At 47.5% G+C, this 27933-nt stretch overlaps 1 protein-coding gene across 3 annotated transcripts in view; it reads left to right on the forward strand.

Moving 5' to 3' along the window:
- Window positions 1-18870, forward strand: part of KLC4 (kinesin light chain 4) — a 142288-nt gene extending 123418 nt beyond the window's left edge. For all 3 annotated transcript variants that reach the window (XM_069768206.1, XM_069768208.1, XM_069768207.1), the window contains exons 13-15: window positions 12823-12947; window positions 18492-18549; window positions 18672-18870. In XM_069768206.1, coding sequence (XP_069624307.1) covers window positions 12823-12947; window positions 18492-18549; window positions 18672-18743 — 255 coding nt within the window. In that variant the 3' untranslated portion in view covers window positions 18744-18870. The remainder of the gene's footprint in view (window positions 1-12822; window positions 12948-18491; window positions 18550-18671) is intronic.
- Window positions 18871-27933: the final 9063 nt, after the last annotated feature.

The raw sequence follows: 27933 nt of genomic DNA on the forward strand, positions 1-27933 counted from the left end.
TCACGTGTGATGTTACAGGATGGCAGAGATACACGGGGTGTCACGTGTGATGTTACAGGATGGCAGAGATACGCGGGGTGTCACGTGTGATGTTACAGGACGGCAGAGATACGCGGGGTGTCACGTGTGATGTTACAGGATGGCAGAGATACAAGGGGTGTCACGTGTGATGTTACAGGATGGCAGAGATACACGGGGTGTCACGTGTGATGTTACAGGATGGCAGAGATACAAGGGGTGTCACGTGTGATGTTACAGGATGGCAGAGATACACGGGGTGTCACGTGTGATGTTACAGGACGGCAGAGATACAAGGGGTGTCACGTGTGATGTTACAGGACGGCAGAGATACAAGGGGTGTCACGTGTGATGTTACAGGATGGCAGAGATACACGGGGTGTCACGTGTGATGTTACAGGACGGCAGAGATACAAGGGGTGTTAGACGTGTGATGTTACAGGACGGCAGAGATACGCGGGGTGTCACGTGTGATGTTACAGGATGGCAGAGATACGCGGGGTGTCACGTGTGATGTTACAGGACGGCAGAGATACAAGGGGTGTTAGACGTGTGATGTTACAGGACGGCAGAGATACGCGGGGTGTCACGTGTGATGTTACAGGATGGCAGAGATACGCGGGGTGTCACGTGTGATGTTACAGGACGGCAGAGATACAAGGGGTGTTAGACGTGTGATGTTACAGGACGGCAGAGATACGCGGGGTGTCACGTGTGATGTTACAGGATGGCAGAGATACACGGGGTGTCACATGTGATGTTACAGGATGGCAGAGATACGCGGGGTGTTAGACGTGTGATGTTACAGGATGGCAGAGATACAAGGGGTGTCACATGTGATGTTACAGGATGGCAGAGATACGCGGGGTGTTAGACGTGTGATGTTACAGGATGGCAGAGATACAAGGGGTGTCACATGTGATGTTACAGGATGGCAGAGATACACGGGGTGTTAGACGTGTGATGTTACAGGATGGCAGAGATACGCGGGGTGTCACGTGTGATGTTACAGGACGGCAGAGATACGCGGGGTGTCACGTGTGATGTTACAGGATGGCAGAGATACACGGGGTGTCACGTGTGATGTTACAGGACGGCAGAGATACGCGGGGTGTCACGTGTGATGTTACAGGACGGCAGAGATACACGGGGTGTCACGTGTGATGTTACAGGATGGCAGAGATACGTGGGGTGTCACGTGTGATGTTACAGGATGGCAGAGATACAAGGGGTGTTAGACGTGTGATGTTACAGGACGGCAGAGATACGCGGGGTGTCACGTGTGATGTTACAGGATGGCAGAGATACGCGGGGTGTCACGTGTGATGTTACAGGACGGCAGAGATACGCGGGGTGTCACGTGTGATGTTACAGGATGGCAGAGATACACGGGGTGTCACGTGTGATGTTACAGGACGGCAGAGATACGCGGGGTGTCACGTGTGATGTTACAGGACGGCAGAGATAAACGGGGTGTTAGACGTGTGATGTTACAGGACGGCAGAGATACGCGGGGTGTTAGACGTGTGATGTTACGGGATGGCAGAGATACAAGGGGTGTTAGACGTGTGATGTTACAGGACGGCAGAGATACGCGGGGTGTCACGTGTGATGTTACAGGATGGCAGAGATACGCAGGGTGTCACGTGTGATGTTACAGGACGGCAGAGATACGCGGGGTGTCACGTGTGATGTTACAGGACGGCAGAGATACGCGGGGTGTCACGTGTGATGTTACAGGATGGCAGAGATACACGGGGTGTCACGTGTGATGTTACAGGACGGCAGAGATACGCGGGGTGTTAGACGTGTGATGTTACAGGATGGCAGAGATACGCGGGGTGTCACGTGTGATGTTACAGGATGGCAGAGATACAAGGGGTGTTAGACGTGTGATGTTACAGGACGGCAGAGATACAAGGGGTGTCACATGTGATGTTACAGGATGGCAGAGATACGCGGGGTGTCACGTGTGATGTTACAGGACGGCAGAGATACGCGGGGTGTCACGTGTGATGTTACAGGATGGCAGAGATACACGGGGTGTCACGTGTGATGTTACAGGAAGGCAGAGATACGCGGGATGTCACGTGTGATGTTACAGGACGGCAGAGATACGCGGGGTGTCACGTGTGATGTTACAGGACGGCAGAGATAAACGGGGTGTTAGACGTGTGATGTTACAGGACGGCAGAGATAAACGGGGTGTTAGACGTGTGATGTTACAGGATGGCAGAGATACACGGGGTGTCACATGTGATGTTACAGGATGGCAGAGATACGCGGGGTGTCACGTGTGATGTTACAGGACGGCAGAGATACGCGGGGTGTCACGTGTGATGTTACAGGACGGCAGAGATACGCGGGGTGTCACGTGTGATGTTACAGGACGGCAGAGATACGCGGGGTGTCACGTGTGATGTTACAGGATGGCAGAGATACGCGGGGTGTCACGTGTGATGTTACAGGACGGCAGAGATGCACGGGGTGTTTGACGTGTGATGTTACAGGATGGCAGAGATACGCGGGGTGTCACGTGTGATGTTACAGGACGGCAGAGATGCACGGGGTGTTTGACGTGTGATGTTACAGGATGGCAGAGATACGTGGGGTGTCACGTGTGATGTTACAGGATGGCAGAGATACGCGGGGTGTCACGTGTGATGTTACAGGATGGCGGAGATACGCGGGGTGTCACGTGTGATGTTACAGGATGGCGGAGATACGCGGGGTGTCACGTGTGGTGTTACAGGATGGCAGAGATACGTGGGGTGTCACGTGTGATGTTACAGGATGGCGGAGATACGCGGGGTGTCACGTGTGATGTTACAGGATGGCGGAGATACGCGGGGTGTCACGTGTGGTGTTACAGGATGGCAGAGATACGCGGGGTGTCACGTGTGATGTTACAGGATGGCAGAGATACGCGGAGTGTCACGTGTGATGTTACAGGATGGCAGAGATACGCGGGGTGTCACGTGTGATGTTACAGGACGGCAGAGATACGCGGGGTGTCACGTGTGATGTTACAGGATGGCAGAGATACGCGGGGTATCACGTGTGATGTTACAGGACGGCAGAGATACGCGGGGTGTCAATGTGATGTTACAGGACGGCAGAGATACGCGGGGTGTCACGTGTGATGTTACAGGATGGCAGAGATACGCGGGGTGTCACGTGTGATGTTATAGGACGGCAGAGATACGCGGGGTGTAACGTGTGATGTTACAGGACGGCAGAGATACGCGGGGTGTCACGTGTGATGTTACAGGACGGCAGAGATACGCGGGGTGTCACGTGTGATGTTACAGGATGGCAGAGATACGCGGGGTGTCACGTGTGATGTTACAGGACGGCAGAGATACGCGGGGTATCACGTGTGATGTTACAGGACGGCAGAGATACACGGGGTGTTAGACGTGTGATGTTACAGGATGGCAGAGATACGCGGGGTGTCACGTGTGATGTTACAGGACGGCAGAGATACGCGGGGTGTCAATGTGATGTTACAAGACGGCAGAGATACGCGGGGTGTCACGTGTGATGTTACAGGATGGCAGAGATACGCGGGGTATCACGTGTGATGTTACAGGACGGCAGAGATACGCGGGGTGTCAATGTGATGTTACAGGACGGCAGAGATACACGGGGTGTCACGTGTGATGTTACAGGATGGCAGAGATACGCGGGGTGTCACGTGTGATGTTATAGGACGGCAGAGATACGCGGGGTGTAACGTGTGATGTTACAGGACGGCAGAGATACGCGGGGTGTCAATGTGATGTTACAGGACGGCAGAGATACGCGGGGTGTCACGTGTGATGTTACAGGACGGCAGAGATACGCGGGGTGTCACGTGTGATGTTACAGGATGGCAGAGATACGCGGGGTGTCACGTGTGATGTTACAGGATGGCAGAGATACGCGGGGTGTCACGTGTGATGTTACAGGACGGCAGAGATACGCGGGGTGTCACGTGTGATGTTACAGGACGGCAGAGATACACGGGGTGTTAGACGTGTGATGTTACAGGATGGCAGAGATACGCGGGGTGTCACGTGTGATGTTACAGGACGGCAGAGATACGCGGGGTGTCAATGTGATGTTACAAGACGGCAGAGATACGCGGGGTGTCACGTGTGATGTTACAGGATGGCAGAGATACGCGGGGTATCACGTGTGATGTTACAGGACGGCAGAGATACGCGGGGTGTCAATGTGATGTTACAGGACGGCAGAGATACACGGGGTGTCACGTGTGATGTTACAGGATGGCAGAGATACGCGGGGTGTCACGTGTGATGTTATAGGACGGCAGAGATACGCGGGGTGTAACGTGTGATGTTACAGGACGGCAGAGATACGCGGGGTGTCAATGTGATGTTACAGGACGGCAGAGATACGCGGGGTGTCACGTGTGATGTTACAGGACGGCAGAGATACGCGGGGTGTCACGTGTGATGTTACAGGATGGCAGAGATACGCGGGGTGTCACGTGTGATGTTACAGGATGGCAGAGATACGCGGGGTGTCACGTGTGATGTTACAGGACGGCAGAGATACGCATGGTGTCAATGTGTTATTACAGGATGGAAGAGATATGTGGCGTGTTATATGTATGATGTTACAGGACAGCAGTGATACGTGACATGTCGGATGTGTGATGTTACAGGACGGCAGCAATACATGTGGTGTCAGATGGGTGATGTTAAATGGCGGCAGTGATTCGTGTGGTGTCAGATGTGTAATCTTACAGGACGGCAGCGATATGTAGGTGTGGAGACACGGGTGTCCTAGTCCACTAGCTGAAACCACATTGACCAGGAATCATCCCAGTGAATGCCCCCTCTCCTTTTACCATGTGCGTAATACTCGGACATCACAGGGTGAGGGTAAAACATTTTGGCAATACTTTATTGAACCACAACACATACAGATAACACATAGAACAGTCCCAGCAAATACCCCAAGATGGTGCAAATTAGTCTCACCCTTCCGCTGTCTTGCGGCTGTGACTTCAGAGCTTCCAGGGTCGACTACCCCACCTGTGGCACGCACACAGAGAGGAGGTAACCACAAGCTTAGGAAGATGATAATCCATTCAGGTACAAGGCCAGGTGACCGGAGGGTTACAACCTGGCTTCTCCAAACACCTCCATGGAGCCAGGCGACAGGTAGGTTACATTCCTGACTTTCCCAAACGTATCCATGGGGTTCATGTGACTGGTGGGTCCAAATCTTGATTACCCCAAAGTGTCCATCGGTTCAGTGATGGCGATGGAGCAGATCTGTTTTCTTTCATCCGGCGCCCTGGTTTCCTAACCTGGCATCCAGTAAAATGTCAAATCTGTGTCCATCGTGATGGAGCCATGGTCAGGCAGCTATGTGTAGAGTGGTCCTGGCTGTGGTTTTGTCAAGAGTCGCTGGATGTCTTGGATGATTTGGATATTTGGATGTCTCATGTTGCAGAGGTGCTTATTCCCTTTTTTTATAGTTCACAACTGTTGTCCTTAAAGCCAACAACCAGAGGGCAAGAGGGAGATGAAATGAGGTTGACTCACATTGTTTGACCATCTAATCTATTTCCATAGTTTTTATGCCTCTGTTTTGCAAGTCAAAAAGTTAGCTGGCCTGGAGAACATGTAATCAATGTATCAGCAACTATCATTGTTCAATTGCCCTGCGTTTCTGTCATCCAGGATAACAGCACAATATATTACAACAAATGTCAATTTACAAGTCAATATTACAGGCGTATGCAAACAAAAGTCTGTGTTTTCTTGACCAACCTAAGAACAAACACAGAAATTCAAAAGTCAACATGTGGATAAGTCTATTCTTCTGGATAATTAAGATTAAATGCTGTGTCGTCATAGCGGGATGTCAGATGTGTGATGTGTGTGGGGTCAGACGTGTGATGTTACAGAATGGCAGCGATACGTGTGGGGTCAGATGTGTGATGTTACAGGATGGCATCGATACGTGTGGTGTCAGATGTGTGATGTTACAGGACGGCAGCGATACGTGTGGTGTCAGATGTGTGATGTTACAGCACGGCAGCGATACTTGTGGTGTCAGATGTGTGATGTTACAGGATGGCAGAGATACGCGGGGTGTCAGATGTGTGATGTTACAGGACGGCAGCGATACGTGTGGTGTCATGTGTGATGTTACAGTACGGCAGCGATACGTGTGGTGTCAGATGTGTGATGTTACAGGATGGCAGCGATACGTGTGGTGTCAGATGTGTGATGTTACAGGACGGCAGCGATACGTGTGGTGTCAGATGTGTGATGTTACAAGACGGCAGCGATATGTGTGGTGTCAGATGTGTGATGTTACAGGATGGCAGCGATACGTGTGGTGTCAGATGTGTGATGTTACAGGACGGCAGCGATACGTGTGGTGTCAGATGTGTGATGTTACAGGACGGCAGCGATACGTGTGGTGTCAGATGTGTGATGTTACAGGACGGCAGCGATACGTGTGGTGTGAGATGTGTGATGTTACAGGACGGCATCGATACGTGTGGTGTCAGATGTGTGATGTTACAGGACGGCAGAGATACGTGTGGTGTCAGATGTGTGATGTTACAAGACGGCAGCGATACGTGTGGTGTCAAATGTGTGATGTTATAGGACGGCATCGATACGTGTGGTGTCAGATGTGTGATGTTAAAGGACGGCAGCGATACGTGTGGTGTCAGATGTGTGATGTTAAAGGACGGCAGCGATACGTGTGGTGTCAGATGTGTGATGTTACAGGACGGCAGCGATACGTGTGGTGTCAGATGTGTGATGTTACAGCACGGCAGCGATACGTGTGGTGTCAGATGTGTGATGTTACAGGATGGCAGAGATACGTGTGGTGTCAGATGTGTGATGTTACAGGACGTCAGCGATACGTATGGTGTCAGATGTGTGATGTTACAGGACAGCAGCGATACGTGTGGTGTCATGTGTGATGTTACAGCACGGCAGCGATACGTGTGGTGTCAGATGTGTGATGTTACAGGATGGCAGAGAAACGCGGGGTGTCACATGTGTGATGTTACAGGACGGCAGCGATACGTGTGGTGTCAGATGTGTGATGTTACAGGACGGCAGCGATACGTGTGGTGTCAGATGTGTGATGTTACAGGACGGCAGCGATAAGTGTGGTGTCAGATGTGTGATGTTACAGGACGGCAGCGATACGTGTGGTGTGAGATGTGTGATGTTACAGGACGGCAGAGATACGTGTGGTGTCAGATGTGTGATGTTACAAGACGGCAGCGATACGTGTGGTGTCAAATGTGTGATGTTATAGGACGGCATCGATACGTGTGGTGTCAGATGTGTGATGTTAAAGGACGGCAGCGATACGTGTGGTGTCAGATGTGTGATGTTACAGGACGGCAGCGATACGTGTGGTGTCAGATGTGTGATGTTACAGCACGGCAGCGATACGTGTGGTGTCAGATGTGTGATGTTACAGGATGGCAGAGATACGTGTGGTGTCAGATGTGTGATGTTACAGGACGTCAGCGATACGTATGGTGTCAGATGTGTGATGTTACAGGACAGCAGCGATACGTGTGGTGTCATGTGTGATGTTACAGCACGGCAGCGATACGTGTGGTGTCAGATGTGTGATGTTACAGGATGGCAGAGAAACGCGGGGTGTCACATGTGTGATGTTACAGGACGGCAGCGATACGTGTGGTGTCATATGTGTGATTTTACAGGACGGCAGCGATACGTGTGGTGTCAGATGTGTGATGTTACAGCACGGCAGCGAGATGTGTGGTGTCAGATGTGTGATTTTACAAGACGGCAGCGATACATGTGTCAGATGTGTGATGTTACAGCACGGCAGCGATACGTGTGGTGTCATGTGTGATGTTACAGCACGGCAGCGATACTTGTGGTGTCAGATGTGTAATGTTACAGGATGGCAGAGATATGTGGGGTGTCAGATGTGTGATGTTAGAGGACGGAAGCGATACGTGTGGTGTCAGATGTGTGATGTTACAGGACGGCAACGATACGTGTGGTGTCAGATGTGTGATGTTACAGGACGTCAGCGATACTTGTGGTGTCAGATGTGTGATGTTACAGGACGGCAGCGATACATGTGGTGTCAGATGTGTGATGTTACAGCACGGCAGCGATACATGTGGTGTCAGATGTGTGATGTTACAGGACGGCAGCGATACGTGTGGTGTCAGATGTGTGATGTTACAGGACGACAGCGATACTTGTGGTGTCAGATGTGTGATGTTACAGGACGTCAGCGATACTTGTGGTGTCAGATGTGTGATGTTACAGCACGGCAGCGATACGTGTGGTGTCAGATGTGTGATGTTACAGGACGGCAGCGATACATGTGGTGTCAGATGTGTGATGTTACAGCACGGCAGCGATACATGTGGTGTCAGATGTGTGATGTTACAGGACGGCAGCGATACATGTGGTGTCAGATGTGTGATGTTACAGGACGGCAGCGATACATGTGGTGTCAGATGTGTGATGTTACAGCACGGCAGCGATACATGTGTCAGATGTGTGATGTTACAGCACGGCAGCGATACTTGTGGTGTCAGATGTGTGATGTTACAGGACGTCAGCGATACTTGTGGTGTCAGATGTGTGATGTTACAGCACGGCAGCGATACGTGTGGTGTCAGATGTGTGATGTTACAGGACGGCAGCGATACATGTGGTGTCAGATGTGTGATGTTACAGCACGGCAGCGATACATGTGGTGTCAGATGTGTGATGTTACAGGACGGCAGCGATACGTGTGGTGTCAGATGTGTGATGTTACAGGACGGCAGCGATACTTGTGGTGTCAGATGTGTGATGTTACAGTACGGCAGCGATACGTGTGGTGTCAGATGTGTGATGTTACAGTACGGCAGCGATACGTGTGGTGTCAGATGTGTGATGTTACAGCACGGCAGCGATATGTGTGGTGTCAGATGTGTGATTTTACAAGACGGCAGCGATACATGTGTCAGATGTGTGATGTTACAGCACGGCAGCGATACGTGTGGTGTCAGATGTGTAATGTTACAGGATGGCAGAGATATGTGGGGTGTCAGATGTGTGATGTTAGAGGACGGAAGCGATACGTGTGGTGTCAGATGTGTGATGTTACAGGACGGCAACGATACGTGTGGTGTCATGTGTGATTTTACAGGACGGCAGCGATACGTGTGGTGTCAGATGTGTGATGTTACAGCACGGCAGCGATATGTGTGGTGTCAGATGTGTGATTTTACAAGACGGCAGCGATACATGTGTCAGATGTGTGATGTTACAGCACGGCAGCGATACGTGTGGTGTCAGATGTGTGATGTTACAGCACGGCAGCGATACTTGTGGTGTCAGATGTGTAATGTTACAGGATGGCAGAGATATGTGGGGTGTCAGATGTGTGATGTTAGAGGACGGAAGCGATACGTGTGGTGTCAGATGTGTGATGTTACAGGACGGCAACGATACGTGTGGTGTCAGATGTGTGATGTTACAGGACGTCAGCGATACTTCTGGTGTCAGATGTGTGATGTTACAGCACGGCAGCGATACGTGTGGTGTCAGATGTGTGATGTTACAGGACGGCAGCGATACATGTGGTGTCAGATGTGTGATGTTACAGCACGGCAGCGATACTTGTGGTGTCAGATGTGTGATGTTACAGCACGGCAGCGATACGTGTGGTGTCAGATGTGTGATGTTACAGCATGGCAGCGATACGTGTGGTGTCAGATGTGTGATGTTACAGGACGGCATCGATACATGTGGTGTCAGATGTGTGATGTTACAGGACGGCATCGATACATGTGGTGTCAGATGTGTGATGTTACAGCACGGCAGCGATACGTGTGGTGTCAGATGTGTGATGTTACAGGACGGCAGCGATACGTGTGGTGTCAGATGTGTGATGTTACAGGACGGCAGCGATACGTGTGGGGTCAGATGTGTGATGTTACAAGATGGCAGCGATACGTGTGGTGTCAGATGTGTGATGTTACAGCATGGCAGCGATACGTGTGGGGTCAGATGTGTGATGTTACAAGATGGCAGTGATACGTGTGGTGTCAGATGTGTGATGTTACAGCACGGCAGCGATACGTGTGGTGTCAGATGTGTGATGTTACAGGACGGCAGCGATACGTGTGGTGTCAGATGTGTGATGTTACAGGACGGCATCGATACGTGTGGTGTTGGATGTGTGATGTTACAGGACGGCATCGATACGTGTGGTGTCATGTGTGATGTTACAGGACGGCAGTGATACGTGTGGTGTCAGATGTGTGATGTTACAGGACGGCATCGATACGTGTGGTGTCATTTGTGATGTTACAGCATGGCAGCGATACGTGTGGTGTCATGTGTGATGTTACAGGACGGCAGCGATACGTGTGGTGTCAGATGTGTGATGTTACAGCACGGCAGCGATACGTGTGGTGTCATGTGTGATGTTACAGCACGGCAGCGATACGTGTGGTGTCATGTGTGATGTTACAGGACGGCAGCGATACGTGTGGTGTCAGATGTGTGATGTTACAGCACGGCAGCGATACGTGTGGTGTCAGATGTGTGATGTTACAGGACGGCATCGATACATGTGGTGTCAGATGTGTGATGTTACAGGACGGCATCGATACATGTGGTGTCAGATGTGTGATGTTACAGCACGGCAGCGATACGTGTGGTGTCAGATGTGTGATGTTACAGGACGGCAGCGATACGTGTGGTGTCAGATGTGTGATGTTACAGGACGGCAGCGATACGTGTGGGGTCAGATGTGTGATGTTACAAGATGGCAGCGATACGTGTGGTGTCAGATGTGTGATGTTACAGCATGGCAGCGATACGTGTGGGGTCAGATGTGTGATGTTACAAGATGGCAGTGATACGTGTGGTGTCAGATGTGTGATGTTACAGCACGGCAGCGATACGTGTGGTGTCAGATGTGTGATGTTACAGGACGGCAGCGATACGTGTGGTGTCAGATGTGTGATGTTACAGGACGGCATCGATACGTGTGGTGTTGGATGTGTGATGTTACAGGACGGCATCGATACGTGTGGTGTCATGTGTGATGTTACAGGACGGCAGCGATACGTGTGGTGTCAGATGTGTGATGTTACAGGACGGCATCGATACGTGTGGTGTCATTTGTGATGTTACAGCATGGCAGCGATACGTGTGGTGTCATGTGTGATGTTACAGGACGGCAGCGATACGTGTGGTGTCAGATGTGTGATGTTACAGCACGGCAGCGATACGTGTGGTGTCATGTGTGATGTTACAGCACGGCAGCGATACGTGTGGTGTCATGTGTGATGTTACAGGACGGCAGCGATACGTGTGGTGTCAGATGTGTGATGTTACAGCACGGCAGCGATACGTGTGGTGTCATGTGTGATGTTACAGCACGGCAGCGATACGTGTGGTGTCATGTGTGATGTTACAGGACGGCAGCGATACGTGTGGTGTCATGTGTGATGTTACAGCACGGCAGCGATACGTGTGGTGTCAGATGTGTGATGTTACAGGACGGCAGCGATACGTGTGGTGTCATGTGTGATGTTACAGCACGGCAGCGATACGTGTGGTGTCATGTGTGATGTTACAGCACGGCAGCGATACGTGTGGTGTCATGTGTGATGTTACAGGACGGCAGCGATACGTGTGGTGTCAGATGTGTGATGTTACAGGACGGCAGCGATACGTGTGGTGTCATGTGTGATGTAACAGCACGGCAGCGATACGTGTGGTGTCATGTGTGATGTTACAGGACGGCAGCGATACGTGTGGTGTCATGTGTGATGTTACAGCACGGCAGCGATACGTGTGGTGTCATGTGTGATGTTACAGGACGGCAGCGATACGTGTGGTGTCATGTGTGATGTTACAGCACGGCAGCGATACGTGTGGTGTCAGATGTGTGATGTTACAGCACGGCAGCGATACGTGTGGTGTCAATGTGTTTTTCTTACAGGATGGCAGCGATACGTGTGGTGTCATGTGTGATGTTACAGGACGGCAGCGATACGTGTGGTGTCATGTGTGATGTTACAGCACGGCAGCGATACGTGTGGTGTCAATGTGTTTTTCTTACAGCACGGCAGCGATACGTGTGGTGTCATGTGTGATGTTACAGGACGGCAGCGATACGTGTGGTGTCATGTGTGATGTTACAGCACGGCAGCGATACGTGTGGTGTCATGTGTGATGTTACAGGACGGCAGCGATACGTGTGGTGTCAGATGTGTGATGTTACAGCACGGCAGCGATACGTGTGGTGTCAATGTGTTTTTCTTACAGCACGGCAGCGATATGTGTGGTGTCATGTGTGATGTTACAGGACGGCAGCGATACGTGTGGTGTCATGTGTGATGTTACAGCACGGCAGCGATACGTGTGGTGTCAATGTGTTTTTCTTACAGCACGGCAGCGATATGTGTGGTGTCATGTGTGATGTTACAGGACGGCAGCGATACGTGTGGTGTCATGTGTGATGTTACAGCACGGCAGCGATACGTGTGGTGTCGTGTGTGATGTTACAGCACGGCAGCGATACGTGTGGTGTCATGTGTGATGTTACAGCACGGCAGCGATACGTGTGGTGTCATGTGTGATGTTACAGCACGGCAGCGATACGTGTGGTGTCATGTGTGATGTTACAGCACGGCAGCGATACGTGTGGTGTCATGTGTGATGTTACAGCACGGCAGCGATACGTGTGGTGTCATGTGTGATGTTACAGCACGGCAGCGATACGTGTGGTGTCAATGTGTTTTTCTTACAGGATGGCAGTGGAACGCTCCGACGCTCTGGGTCTCTCGGTAAGATCCGTGATGTCTTACGGAGGAGCAGTGAAATGTTGGTGAAGAAGCTACAAGGGACGACTCCTCCGGAACCAAGAAACACAAAGTAATTACCACATCACAATGTGATACAAAGCCATTGTGAGGAAGGATCGAGGTGGGAGAGCCACGCGCAGCACACTTGGTGTCATGTGCTCAATGCCACCCACTCTGGGATCCAAACCGCACAATTAGTACCTTGTTCTCTATACTATGCGCACTGTTCACTTTGTACCACTGCCACGAGCTCTGCATGCTCCGTATCACCCCTTCTGCTCGCTTAGTACCACGTGCTCACAGGTATAGCACCATCTGTACATCGCGCACAGTGTCAGGGATCCGGGATATATGTCAGGACTTTTCTAATCCCACGATTCCGTAATATCACAGGCCGGGAAGGTCACGAGTACTACCTGCTGTGATTTTTGGAGTGAACAGCTCTCTGCTATCATCCGGACAATTAAACGATTGGCCGACGATCAACGGAGAAGGTCGCGGCCTGTTCGCACCACTAGGCCGGCTGTTAGAATATTACCCGTGAACGAGCGGCGTATACACCTCCGGATTCCAACACATGGAATATGTGTCCGCACTGCGATCACGGTTACCTCTGACAACCCCAGACTATTCACCGCCACCACTAATCTGTTTCGGTCGAATGGACACCATTACGGTAGTTATGGCTTTGAGGAGTAAGTTTGAGAACAGAAGGAACAGAACTATTACATTTATATTTAATCCAAAGGGAGGCAGTGTTTATGAAAAATATACAACAGATTTTACAAGGGGACAATACAATACAACATAAACAGGTACAGAAAATAAAAGGGATTAACAGAAGAACTTACTACACCGATCGCAGAGACGGTTGTTTAGCCAAAGGAGAGCACTTCGATTTGGCCATCAGGACGGGGACCCTACATACATGGGATGTGTAACTCTCGTGTACAAACACTGATGACACTTGGGATTGATCTTTTATCAGATGCTGAGTCCCACCCACACCCCTCTACAATGACCTCACAAGGGCCCGGTGGGGTCCGGACTCAGCCCGTCATAATGGTATTCAATCCCAATTTGTATAATAACTCCTCGTAAGATGACCGCAGAAGTGTGTGACCCATGTCACCTTTTGTATCGGGATTTTAGCTACGCTTAGAGACCAAACATGGCTTATCTGCTGGTGGTTCTATGGCCTCTATAGGTTTGGGGCCTTTTGGTGGGGTTATGATTATGGGAAAATATGTGTATGATTGCCTAGTTATCCCGGTGCTGACAATATACGTCTCATTAATATCAGATGGATAGACATTCCGATATTCCATATTTTCTCTCGGTTACGTGGTGTCTCTGTCTCATTGTAAGGCTATGTGCACACATCAGGATTTCTGGCAGAAATTTTCCTGACAAAAACCGGACATTTCTGCCAGAAATCCGCATGCGTTTTTTTCGCGGTTTTGATGCGTTTTTTTTTTTTTTTCCGTTTTTTCCAAATGCATAGAATAGCGGGAAAAACGTGAAAAAAACCCTGCAAAATTAATGAACATGCTGCTTTTTTTTTTACCGCGATGCGTTTTTTTCGTGGAAAAAAACGCATCATGTGCACAAAAATTGCAGAATGCATTCTAAATGATAGGATGCATATGTCTGCGGTTTCTAATGTGGTTTTATCGCGGAAAAAAACGCAAAAAACCTGAACGTGTGCACATAGCCTAAATGGTGTGAGATCTTCTTTTGATCCTCTTGGATCCTAATTACCTTTTCCTGTCTCTCTCTCTGTGGGGACAATAGACTTTCTTTGAAGTTACCTGGACATAAACAGAAGTACTTGCATTTTATTCAGTCTGCTTCATGTAGCTGTGTCACTGCTATTTTGCATAAAGACAGGTGTGACACGGCTCCTCATGACAACTGGTACATGAAAAAGAAGGAAAGGGGGGACATGAGGGGCCTAAGGAATTTTTAATATTTTCTATGACACACAGGTATAGTAACACGTGCATGTCACACACAGGTATAGTAACACGTGCACATCACACAGGTATAGTGCCACGTGCACATTATGCACAGGTATAGTAACACGTGCACATCACCACATGCACATCACACAGATATAGTACCACGTGCACATCATGCACATGTATAGTAACACGTGTAGATCACACAGGTATAGTACCACGTGCACATCATGCACATGTATAGTAACATGTGCACATCACCACATGCACATCACACAGATATAGTACCACGTGCACATCATGCACAGGTATAGTAACACGTGTAGATCACACACAGGCATAGTACCACGTGCACATCACACAGATACAGTACCACGTGCACATCATGCACAGGTATAGTAACACGTGCACATCACCACATGCACATCACACAGATATAGTACCACGTGCACATCATGCACAGGTATAGTAACATGTGTAGATCACACACAGGCATAGTACCACATGCACATCACACAGATACAGTACCACGTGCACATCACACAGATACAGTACCACGTGCACATCATGCACAGGTATAGTAACACGTGCACATCACCACATGCACATCACACAGATATAGTACCACGTGTAGATCACACACAGGCATAGTACCACATGCACATCAGACAGATATAGTACCACGTGCACATCATGCACAGGTACAGTAACACGTGTAGATCACACACAGGCATAGTACCACATGCACATCACACAGGTATAGTACCACGTGCACATCACCACATGCACATCACACAGATATAGTACCACGTGCACATCACACAGGTATAGTACCACGTGCACATCATGCACAGGTATAGTAACATGTTTAGATCACACACAAGCATAGTACCACATGCACATCATGCACAGGTATAGTAACATGTTTAGATCGCACACAGGCATAGTACCACATGCACATCATGCACAGGTATAGTAACATGTTTAGATCACACACAGGCATAGTACCACATGCACATCACACGTATAGTAACACGTGCACATCACCACATGCACATCACAGATATAGAACCACGTGCACATCATGCACAGGTACAGTAACACGTGTAGATCACACACAGGCATAGTACCACATGCACATCACACAGGTATAGTAACACATGCACATCACCACATGCACATCACACAGATATAGTAACACATGCACATCGCACAGATATAGTACCACGTGCACATCATGCACAGGTATATTAACACGTGTAGATCACACAGATATAGTACCACGTGCACATCATGCACCAGTATAGTAACACGTGTAGATCACACACAGGCATAGTACCACATGCACATCACACAGGTATAGTACCACGTGCACATCACACAGATATAGTACCATGTGCACATCATGCACAGGTATAGTAACATGTTTAGATCACACACAGGGATAGTACCACATGCACATCACACAGATACAGTACCACGTGCACATCATGCACAGGTATAGTAACACGTGCACATCACCACATGCACATCACACAGATATAGTACCACGTGCACATCATGCACAGGTATAGTAACATGTTTAGATCACACACAGGCATAGTACCACATGCACATCACACAGATACAATACCACGTGCACATCATGCACAGGTATACTAACACGTGCACATCACCACATGCACATCACACAGATATAGTACCACGTGCACATCATGCACAGGTATAGTAACACGTGCACATCACCACATGCACATCACACAGATATAGTACCACGTGCACATCATGCACAGGTACAGTAACACGTGTAGATCACACACAGGCATAGTACCACATGCACATCACACAGGTATAATACCACATGCACATCATGCACAGGTATAGTAACACGTGTAGATCACACACAGGCATAGTACCACATGCACATCACACAGGTATAGTACCACGTGCACATCACACAGATATAGTACCACGTGCACATCACACAGGTATAGTACCACGTGCACATCACCACATTCACATCATGCACAGGTATAGTAACATGTTTAGATCACACACAGGCATAGTACCACATGCACATCACACAGGTATAGTAACACGTGCACATCACCACATGCACATCACAGATATAGAACCACGTGCACATCATACACAGGTACAGTAACACGTGTAGATCACACACAGGCATAGTACCACATGCACATCACCACATGCACATCACACAGATATAGTAACACATGCACATCACACAGATACAGTACCACGTGCACATCACACAGGTATAGTACCACGTGCACATCACCACATGCACATCATGCACAGGTATAGTAACATGTTTAGATCACACACAGGCATAGTACCACATGCACATCACACAGGTATAGTACCACGTGCACATCACCACATGCACATCATGCACAGGTATAGTAACATGTTTAGATCACACACAGATATAGTACCACATGCACATCACACAGGTATAGTAACACGTGCACATCACCACATGCACATCACAGATATAGAACCACGTGCACATCATGCACAGGTACAGTAACACGTGTAGATCACACACAGGCATAGTACCACATGCACATCACCACATGCACATCACACAGATATAGTAACACATGCACATCACACAGATACAGTACCACGTGCACATCACACAGGTATAGTACCACGTGCACATCACCACATGCACATCATGCACAGGTATAGTAACATGTTTAGATCACACACAGGCATAGTACCACATGCACATCACACAGGTATAGTACCACGTGCACATCACCACATGCACATCATGCACAGGTATAGTAACATGTTTAGATCACACACAGATATAGTACCACATGCACATCACACAGGTATAGTAACACGTGCACATCACCACATGCACATCACAGATATAGAACCACGTGCACATCATGCACAGGTACAGTAACACGTGTAGATCACACACAGGCATAGTACCACATGCACATCACCACATGCACATCACACAGATATAGTAACACATGCACATCACACAGATATAGTACCACGTGCACATCATGCACAGGTATATTAACACGTGTAGATCACACACAAGCATAGTACCACATGCACATCACACAGATATAGTACCACGTGCACATCATGCACAGGTATATTAACATGTGTAGATCACACACAGGCATAGTTTTACATGCACATCACACAGATATAGTACCATGTGCACATCATGCACCAGTATAGTAACACGTGTAGATCACACACAGGCATAGTACCACATGCACATCACACAGGTATAGTACCACGTGCACATCACACAGATATAGTACCTTGTGCACATCATGCACAGGTATAGTAACATGTTTAGATCACACACATGCATAGTACCACATGCACATCACACAGATATTGTAACACGTGTACATCATGCAAAGGTATAGTAACACGTGTAGATCACACACAGGCATAGTACCACATGCACATCACACAGATATAGTACCACGTGCACATCACCACATGCACATCACACAGGTATAGTACCACGTGCACATCATGCACAGGTACAGTAACATGCGCAGATCACACACAGGCAGGGCACTGCAGAATATACTCTGCTCAGTTGTTGCTTTCGGTCTCAGATCTCCTTTTTTCTCTTGCAGTATGAAGCGCGCCGCCTCCCTGAACTATCTCAACAAATCCAGTGACGAGACTTTCCACGTAAGTAGTGTCCTGTGGTGTCTCCTCAGTGTCCCACCATGTCTGCTACCAGAGCGCACGTCAGATCTGATTTCTGGACTTTCGTTTGTGAGAGACGTGATAAATCTTCTTTTTGTTTTCAGGTCTCTCAGAATCTTCTCTCTGAATCCCGAGGATTGAGCGCCAGTAACATAGATCTGTCATCGCACAGCTAATGCTGAGGACCAGACACCCCCAGAATACAGAACATGTTGCTCTCACCCAGTCTGTAATATAGTCCGAAAATAAAAGCCCCCAATGACATGGATGAATACAGATCAGATTATAGCATTTAGCTGACTGCGGAGGTTTATAGCCCCCAAAGGCAGAGGCCTCCTGACCCAGTGACCCCACAATCACTCCAGCTCCTGCAAATAATCACACCACTACAATTCTAATCATCCTGTCCTAATGTAATGAACCAGGACAGCTGGCCTAATGGACATGCTCTCTAAGAATATATCACAGCTTTATGCTGCAGCCCCCAAATGAAGCCATATAATAGTGTAGTGACACTGCTGCATGCATCACCCTCATCACAGAATAAATCTACTGACCTACGTCACTGCCCCATCATCACAGATTAACACTACTCCATTACAGTACCATTCATCATGAAATAGCGGTACTCCCATAACACTACCCCATTACTGTACCCCATCATCATGGAATAATACTACCCCCATTACTGTACCCCATCATCATGGAATAATACTACCCCCATTACTGTACCCCATCATCATGGAATAATACTATCCCCATTACTTTACCCTATCATCTTGCATTAACACTACTCATTACTGTACCCTATCATCATGGAATAACATTACCCCATTACTGTACCCCATCATCATGGAATAATATCCCCATTACTTTACTCTATCATCTTGCATTAACACTACTCTCATTACTGTGCCCTATCACAGAATAACACTACCCCCATTATTGTACCCAATCATAATGGAATAGCGCTACGCCCATTACCGTGCCCTATCATCATGGAATAACCCTACTCCCATTACTGTTCCCTATCATCATAGAATAACACTACCTCATTACCTTTTCATCATGGAATAATAATACCCCAATACTCAACCCTATCATGCTGCATTAACACTACTTCCATTATTGTACCCTATCATCATGGAATAACACTACTCCCATTACTGTGCCTTATCATCACAGAATAACACTACCCCCATCACTGTACCCTAGCATCACACAATAACACTACCCCATCACTGTGCCTTATCACAGAATAACAATACCCCATCACTGTGACTAGCATCCTAGAATAACACTACCCCATCACAGAATAACATTACCCCATTACTGTGGAATATCGTAACAGAATAGATCTACTGCCCCATCACTGTGCCCTATCACAACAGAATAACACAACCCCGTCATTGTGCCCGATTATCACAGAATAACACTACTGATATTACTGTGCCCTCACGGAATAACACTACTCCAATAACTACCCTATCATCACAGAATAACAACTCCATTACTGTACCGTATCGTCATGAAATAACACTACACCCATTACTGCTCCCTATCATCATGGACTAACACTATCCCCAATACTGTTCCCTTTCATTATGGAATAGCACTACCCCCATTACTGTGCCCTATCATCATGAAATAAAACTACACCCATTACTGCTCCCTATCATCATGGACTAACACTATCCCCAATACTGTTCCCTTTCATTATGGAATAGCACTACCCCCATTACTGTGCCCTATCATCATGAAATAACACTACACCCATTACTGCTCCCTATCATCATGGACTAACACTATCCCCAATACTGTTCCCTTTCATTATGGAATAGCACTACCCCCATTACTGGGCCCTATCATCATGAAATAAAACTACACCCATTACTGCTCCCTATCATCATGGACTAAAGGTACCGTCACATTAAGCAACTTACCAACGAGAACGACAACAATCCGTGACGTTGCAGCGTCCTGGATTGCGATCTCGTTGTGTTTGAAAGGCAGCAGCGATCAGGATCCCGCTGTGACATCGCTGGTCGTCAGGTCGGCGTGATTCGTCCTGTTTGACAGCAAAAGTAACGATGCCTGCAATGTTTTTCCATGGAGCGAACAACCAGCGAGAACGATAAGTACGTCACTGGATCGCTCCTGCATCGTTCTGGAGTTGCCGTGTTTGACGTCTCCTAGCGACCTAAACAGCGACGCTGCAGCGATCGGCATCGTTGTCTATATCGCTGCAGCGTCGCTTAATGTGACGGTACCTTAACACTATCCCCAATACTGTTCCCTTTCATTATGGAATAGCACTACCCCCATTACTGTGCCCTATCATCATAGAATAACACTACCCCTATTACTGTGCCCTATCATCATGGAATAAAACTACCCCTATATCATCATGGAATAAAACTACCCCTATTACTGTGCCCTATCATCATAGAATAACACTACCCCTATTACTGTGCCCTATCATCATGGAATAAAACTACCCCTATATCATCATGGAATAAAACTACCCCTATTACTGTGCTCTATCATCATAGAATAACACCACCCCTATTACTGTGCCCTATCATCATAGAATAACACTACCCCATTACTGCTCCCTATCATCATAGAATAACACTACCCCATTACTGTGCCCTATCATCATAGAATAACACTACCCCATTACTGCTCCCTATCATCATAGAATAACACTACCCCATTACTGTGCCCTATCATCATAGAATAACACTACCCCTATTACTGTGCCCTATCATCATAGAATAACACTACCCCATTACTGCTCCCTATCATCATAGAATAACACTACCCCTATTACTGTGCCCTATCATCATAGAATAACACTACCCCATTACTGTGCCCTATCATCATAGAATAACACTACCCCATTACTGCTCCCTATCATCATAGAATAACACTACCCCATTACTGTGCCCTATCATCATAGAATAACACTACCCCATTACTGCTCCCTATCATCATAGAATAACACTACCCCATTACTGTGCCCTATCATCATAGAATAACACTACCCCATTACTGCTCCCTATCATCATAGAATAACACTACCCCATTACTGTGCCCTATCATCATAGAATAACACTACCCCATTACTGCTCCCTATCATCATAGAATAACACTACCCCTATTACTGTGCCCTATCATCATAGAATAACACTACCCCATTACTGTGCCCTATCATCATAGAATAACACTACCCGCATTACTGTGCCCTATCATCATGGAACAACACTACCCCATTACTGTGCCCTATCATCATAGAATAACACTACCCCATTACTGCTCCCTATCATCATAGAATAACACTACCCCATTACTGTGCCCTATCATCATAGAATAACACTACCCCATTACTGTACCCTATCATCATAGAATAACACTACCCCATTACTGTGCCCTATCATCATAGAATAACACCACCCCTATTACTGTACCCGATCATCATAGAATAACACTACCCGCATTACTGTGCCCTATCATCATAGAATAACACTACCCCATTACTGTGCCCTATCATCATAGAATAACACTACCCCAGTACTGTACCCGATCATCATAGAATAACACTACCCGCATTACTGTGCCCTATCATCATAGAATAACACTACCCCATTACTGTGCCCTATCATCATAGAATAACACTACCCCATTACTGCTCCCTATCATCATAGAATAACACTACCCCATTACTGTGCCCTATCATCATAGAATAACACTACCCCATTACTGCTCCCTATCATCATAGAATAACACTACCCCATTACTGCTCCCTATCATCATAGAATAACACTACCCCTATTACTGTGCCCTATCATCATAGAATAACACTACCCGCACTACTGTGCTCTATCATCATAGAATAACACTACCCCTATTACTGTGCCCTATCATCATAGAATAACACTACCCGCACTACTGTGCTCTATCATCATAGAATAACACTACCCCATTACTGTGCCCTATCATCATAGAATAACACTACCCGCACTACTGTGCCCTATCATCATAGAATAACACTACCCCATTACTGCTCCCTATCATCATAGAATAACACTACCCCATTACTGTGCCCTATCATCATAGAATAACACTACCCCATTACTGTACCCTATCATCATAGAATAACACTACCCCATTACTGTGCCCTATCATCATAGAATAACACCACCCCTATTACTGTACCCGATCATCATAGAATAACACTACCCGCATTACTGTGCCCTATCATCATAGAATAACACTACCCCATTACTGTGCCCTATCATCATAGAATAACACTACCCCAGTACTGTACCCGATCATCATAGAATAACACTACCCGCATTACTGTGCCCTATCATCATAGAATAACACTACCCCATTACTGTGCCCTATCATCATAGAATAACACTACCCCATTACTGCTCCCTATCATCATAGAATAACACTACCCCATTACTGTGCCCTATCATCATAGAATAACACTACCCCATTACTGCTCCCTATCATCATAGAATAACACTACCCCATTACTGCTCCCTATCATCATAGAATAACACTACCCCTATTACTGTGCCCTATCATCATAGAATAACACTACCCGCACTACTGTGCTCTATCATCATAGAATAACACTACCCCTATTACTGTGCCCTATCATCATAGAATAACACTACCCGCACTACTGTGCTCTATCATCATAGAATAACACTACCCCATTACTGTGCCCTATCATCATAGAATAACACTACCCCATTACTGTACCCTATCATCATAGAATAACACTACCCCATTACTGTGCCCTATCATCATAGAATAACACTACCCCTATTACTGTGCCCTATCATCATAGAATAACACTACCCGCACTACTGTGCTCTATCATCATAGAATAACACTACCCCATTACTGTGCCCTATCATCATAGAATAACACTACCCCATTACTGCTCCCTATCATCATAGAATAACACTACCCCATTACTGCTCCCTATCATCATAGAATAACACTACCCCATTACTGTGCCCTATCATCATAGAATAACACTACCCCATTACTGCTCCCTATCATCATAGAATAACACTACCCCATTACTGCTCCCTATCATCATAGAATAACACTACCCCTATTACTGTGCCCTATCATCATAGAATAACACTACCCGCACTACTGTGCTCTATCATCATAGAATAACACTACCCCTATTACTGTGCCCTATCATCATAGAATAACACTACCCGCACTACTGTGCTCTATCATCATAGAATAACACTACCCCATTACTGTGCCCTATCATCATAGAATAACACTACCCCATTACTGTACCCTATCATCATAGAATAACACTACCCCATTACTGTGCCCTATCATCATAGAATAACACTACCCCTATTACTGTGCCCTATCATCATAGAATAACACTACCCGCACTACTGTGCTCTATCATCATAGAATAACACTACCCCATTACTGTGCCCTATCATCATAGAATAACACTACCCCATTACTGTACCCTATCATCATAGAATAACACTACCCCATTACTGTACCCTATCATCATAGAATAACACCACCCCTATTACTGTACCCGATCATCATAGAATAACACTACCCGCATTACTGCTCCCTATCATCATAGAATAACACTACCCCATTACTGTGCCCTATCATCATAGAATAACACTACCCCATTACTGCTCCCTATCATCATAGAATAACACTACTGCCTCCATCACTATGGCCTATGATACAAAAGTAACACAAACTCCTATAATCATTCCCTAAATAACCAGACCGCAGCTTTCTTTTTCTGCCTTTGAGGAAGTTCCCATACTACAGCCGCCATCACAGCACCCTTTGCTCTTCATACCGCCATTGGAGTGTGAGCTTATGGGTAGGTTTTCTTGAGTAGGTTTTCTTGGGTATGTTTCAGTGGAGAGCTCCTCTTATTAGATGGCTGTGCACCAGGGGGAAGGATCATCAGGATGGATGAATCTCCAGTGCCACTTGGTGGAGGGATTTTTATTTCTTCTCGGTCGTGGAGAATTTGTCCTGAAATCTGATCTGTTGGTTTAAATAGCACTTTATTAATTGATACTCCACCCTGTTGTTGACCTCTCATTGTTTGCTGCACTCCCATCATGATGCATGGTCCTATCATCTTTATGCATGAAACTTCAGGCTTCTGTGGCCATCAGAGGCACCTTCAGGATGTGACTCCTGGACCTGCGCTGCAATAATTCTCTGATTACTGACAGCTCGGCTCCTTTTGCTTTGTCTCTGCCCCTGCCTACTGTTCCCAGCTTTTCCCAGACGAGTCACTCTATTAAGTGCTTCTCTTGCTGTAATGCTGGGGGTTTTGTTGCCTCCCCCCCCCCCCCCCCCCTTCATGTGATGCAATTTGGATTTTATCTCAGGAAAATAAAATACTTCGAAACCTGTTTATTGGTGCCTAATTATTATCTTTTGATTGGGACCCTCTGTCACATGGTTAACTTGATGACAGAGGAGCCAGAAGACTGCAGCGTCTGATTTCTCCCACTCCTGCATTGATTAGAAGCACTTCACCTTCATATTAAACAGTGCAGGTTTCTTTTAGCAGTGCAAGGGTTAATCTCCTCAGTTGAGAGGTCCTGGAAGCTTTCCTGCATTAAAGGGACACTGTCACCTGAATTTGGAGGGAACAATCTTCAGCCATGGAGGCGGGGTTTTTGATTCACCCTTTCCTTACCCGCTGGCTGCATGCTGGCTGCAATATTGGATTGAAGTTCATTGTCTGTCCTCCGTAGTAGATGCCTGCACAAGGCAATCTTGCCTTGCGTAGGCGTGTACTATGGAGGACAGAGAATGAACTTCAATCCAATATTGCAGCCAGCATGCAGCCAGCGGGTAAGGAAAGGGTGAATCAAAAACCCCAAAACCCCGCCTCCATGGCTGAAGATTGTTCCCTCCAAATTCAGGTGACAGTGTCCCTTTAAGGCTCTCAGCTGTGCACCGTTAGCCACTCCCATCTCCTATATAAACTGGGCCCTGGCTAGCATTTATTGTCAGAGATAGCTTATGCTGCATGGTTGGAGCTTGTTAGTGGTTATTGGAGAAGGCATTTGGTGGATTTATCTGTGACTGTTGCTAGGTTTTGAGTGTGGGATAATTCCCTTTCTTCTCCTGCTTTTGTTTAACCCCATCCACCACTGCCCGATACATTCTTCTGTTGTCTGTCAGTATATTTGTATAATAGGTATTTTCCTTTATACCGGTTCATATTACCTTGTTAGTCAGGTTGATGTACTACGGTACACTACTACTTCCTTCTTCCCTGGGTGGGGGAAGGGTACACACTGAGGGCTGATTCAGGAGCCATAGCAAGGTACATGGCCCCGGCATCTCCACCATCAGAAGTAATCCGGGGGAACAGGAAGAGCTAGAGTGCCCTTAGCATTAGGGACAGGGAAGGAAGCCCTGGTCCTGGGACACACAACAACAGAGTCGTAGCATTAGATCTGACCAAAACCGTTTTTTGATGCATTATGGATCCTATCACTGCTCTGACAGGGCAACTGCGGCAGCTCAGCCTGGTGGTGGCAGATCTACGCACTGTCGTTTTGCCACACCCTAACACATCAGGTTTGAAGACCATGACTCCTAGGAAACCCTTTGTGGAGCCTAAGATGGCTTTGCCTGACAGGTTCTCTGGGGATGTGACAAGTTCGTTGTTTTCAGGGAGGCCTGTAAACTGTACTTCAGATTATGTCCTTGTGCCTCAGGAACAGAGGAGCAAAGTGTGGCAACCTCTCTCGTTCAGGGTGACCCCTAAGCATGTTAATCTCTCCTAACTGACTGCCAGTTGCTCCAGACAGTGGAGGAATTTTTTCTGGCACCGGGTCATATATATGACGACCCCAACAGCATCTCCCTGGCTGAGTCTTCGCTATGTCAGCTTCAGCAGGCAGACCGGCTGGTGGAGTATTGCTCCGAGTTTTGGAGTTGGTCCATGGACAGTAAGTGGAACGGCCCCGCTTTCCGTAGCCAGATCTGTCAAAGACTATCAGTGAAGGATGCCTTAATTCTGTATGAGCAGGGCCGCCATGAGGGCATTACTGCCCTGACTGGCGGATAGGGGCCCGCTGAGCAGAGGGGGCACACATCAGGCCCAGGTCAGAATTGCTAATCTTCTGGGCCTGGCAGATGCCTGTTGGGCTGGCTTTTCTGTACTACAAAGTGGGCTGCCGGCCCTTTAAAACACCTTCCTAGAGGCCCTGTGTGCGTGCACTCTGTCGCTTGCACACGCTGACAAGGGCCGCGGCGGCACTTGACAGTATGTGCTCGCCACCGCAGCCCTTGTCAGCGCGTGCAATCATGAGCGTGACCAGTAACCAGTTTGAAAAGGTCCGCCGCGGCACGCGCAGGGCTCTTCTGTCTGATGCTGGCCAGTACCAGCGTTGGAGCATCTGTTTCGTTTCCTGAGCTACTCACCACCAGTCCCAGCCAGGGATCCGCTCCTCAACACGGCCGACGGTGGTTCCATCTCATCTCTTCATCCTCCCCCATCTCAGGGACCTGGGTGAGTTCCAATATGGAAACTTTGTTTTATGTATGTACAGCACTATCACCTGTATACTGACTGCTGTTTATACATTATATAGGTGATACTGCGACTCTGCTGTATATACACACGTGGTCAAAATTGTTGATACCCCTTGTTTAATGATAGAAAAACTTGAATCTCACAAAAGTAATAATAAATAATAGATCTATGAAAATGAACAAATGAAAGTCAGACATTGCTTTTCAGCCATGCTTCCACAGAATTAATAAAATAAACCTCATGAAATTGGCCTGGACAGAAATGATGGTTCCTTAACTTTAATATTTTGTTGCACAACCTTTTGAGGCAATCACTGCAATCAAACGATTCCTGTAACTCAGAGACTTCTGCGCCTCTCGACAGGTATTTTGGCCGCTCCTCAAGAGCAAAGTGCTCCAGTTGTCTCATGTTTGAAGGTTGCCTTTCCCAGACCACATGTTTCAGCTCTTTCCAAAGATGCTCAATAGGATGTAGGTCAGGGCTCATAGAAGGCCATATAACTTTTACCTGTAACATGTTTGTGTATAATTTTCTTTCTAATCTCCTGAGACAACTCTTTCCTTCGCTTCCTCTGGTCCATGTTGAGTGTGATACTACACACCATGTCACCACACAGCACGGTGATATCTGTAGCCCTATAAACCGGCCACTCACTGACTCCAGGATTGTAGACCCCTGTGATGAGGGGACACACCGCGATGTAACATGTCACCAAACAGCACAGTGATATCTGTAGCCCTATATACCGGCCACGCACTGACTCCAGG

The sequence above is a fragment of the Ranitomeya imitator genome, chromosome 5, assembly GCF_032444005.1.
Source record: "Ranitomeya imitator isolate aRanImi1 chromosome 5, aRanImi1.pri, whole genome shotgun sequence".
Taxonomy (NCBI): domain Eukaryota; kingdom Metazoa; phylum Chordata; class Amphibia; order Anura; family Dendrobatidae; genus Ranitomeya; species Ranitomeya imitator.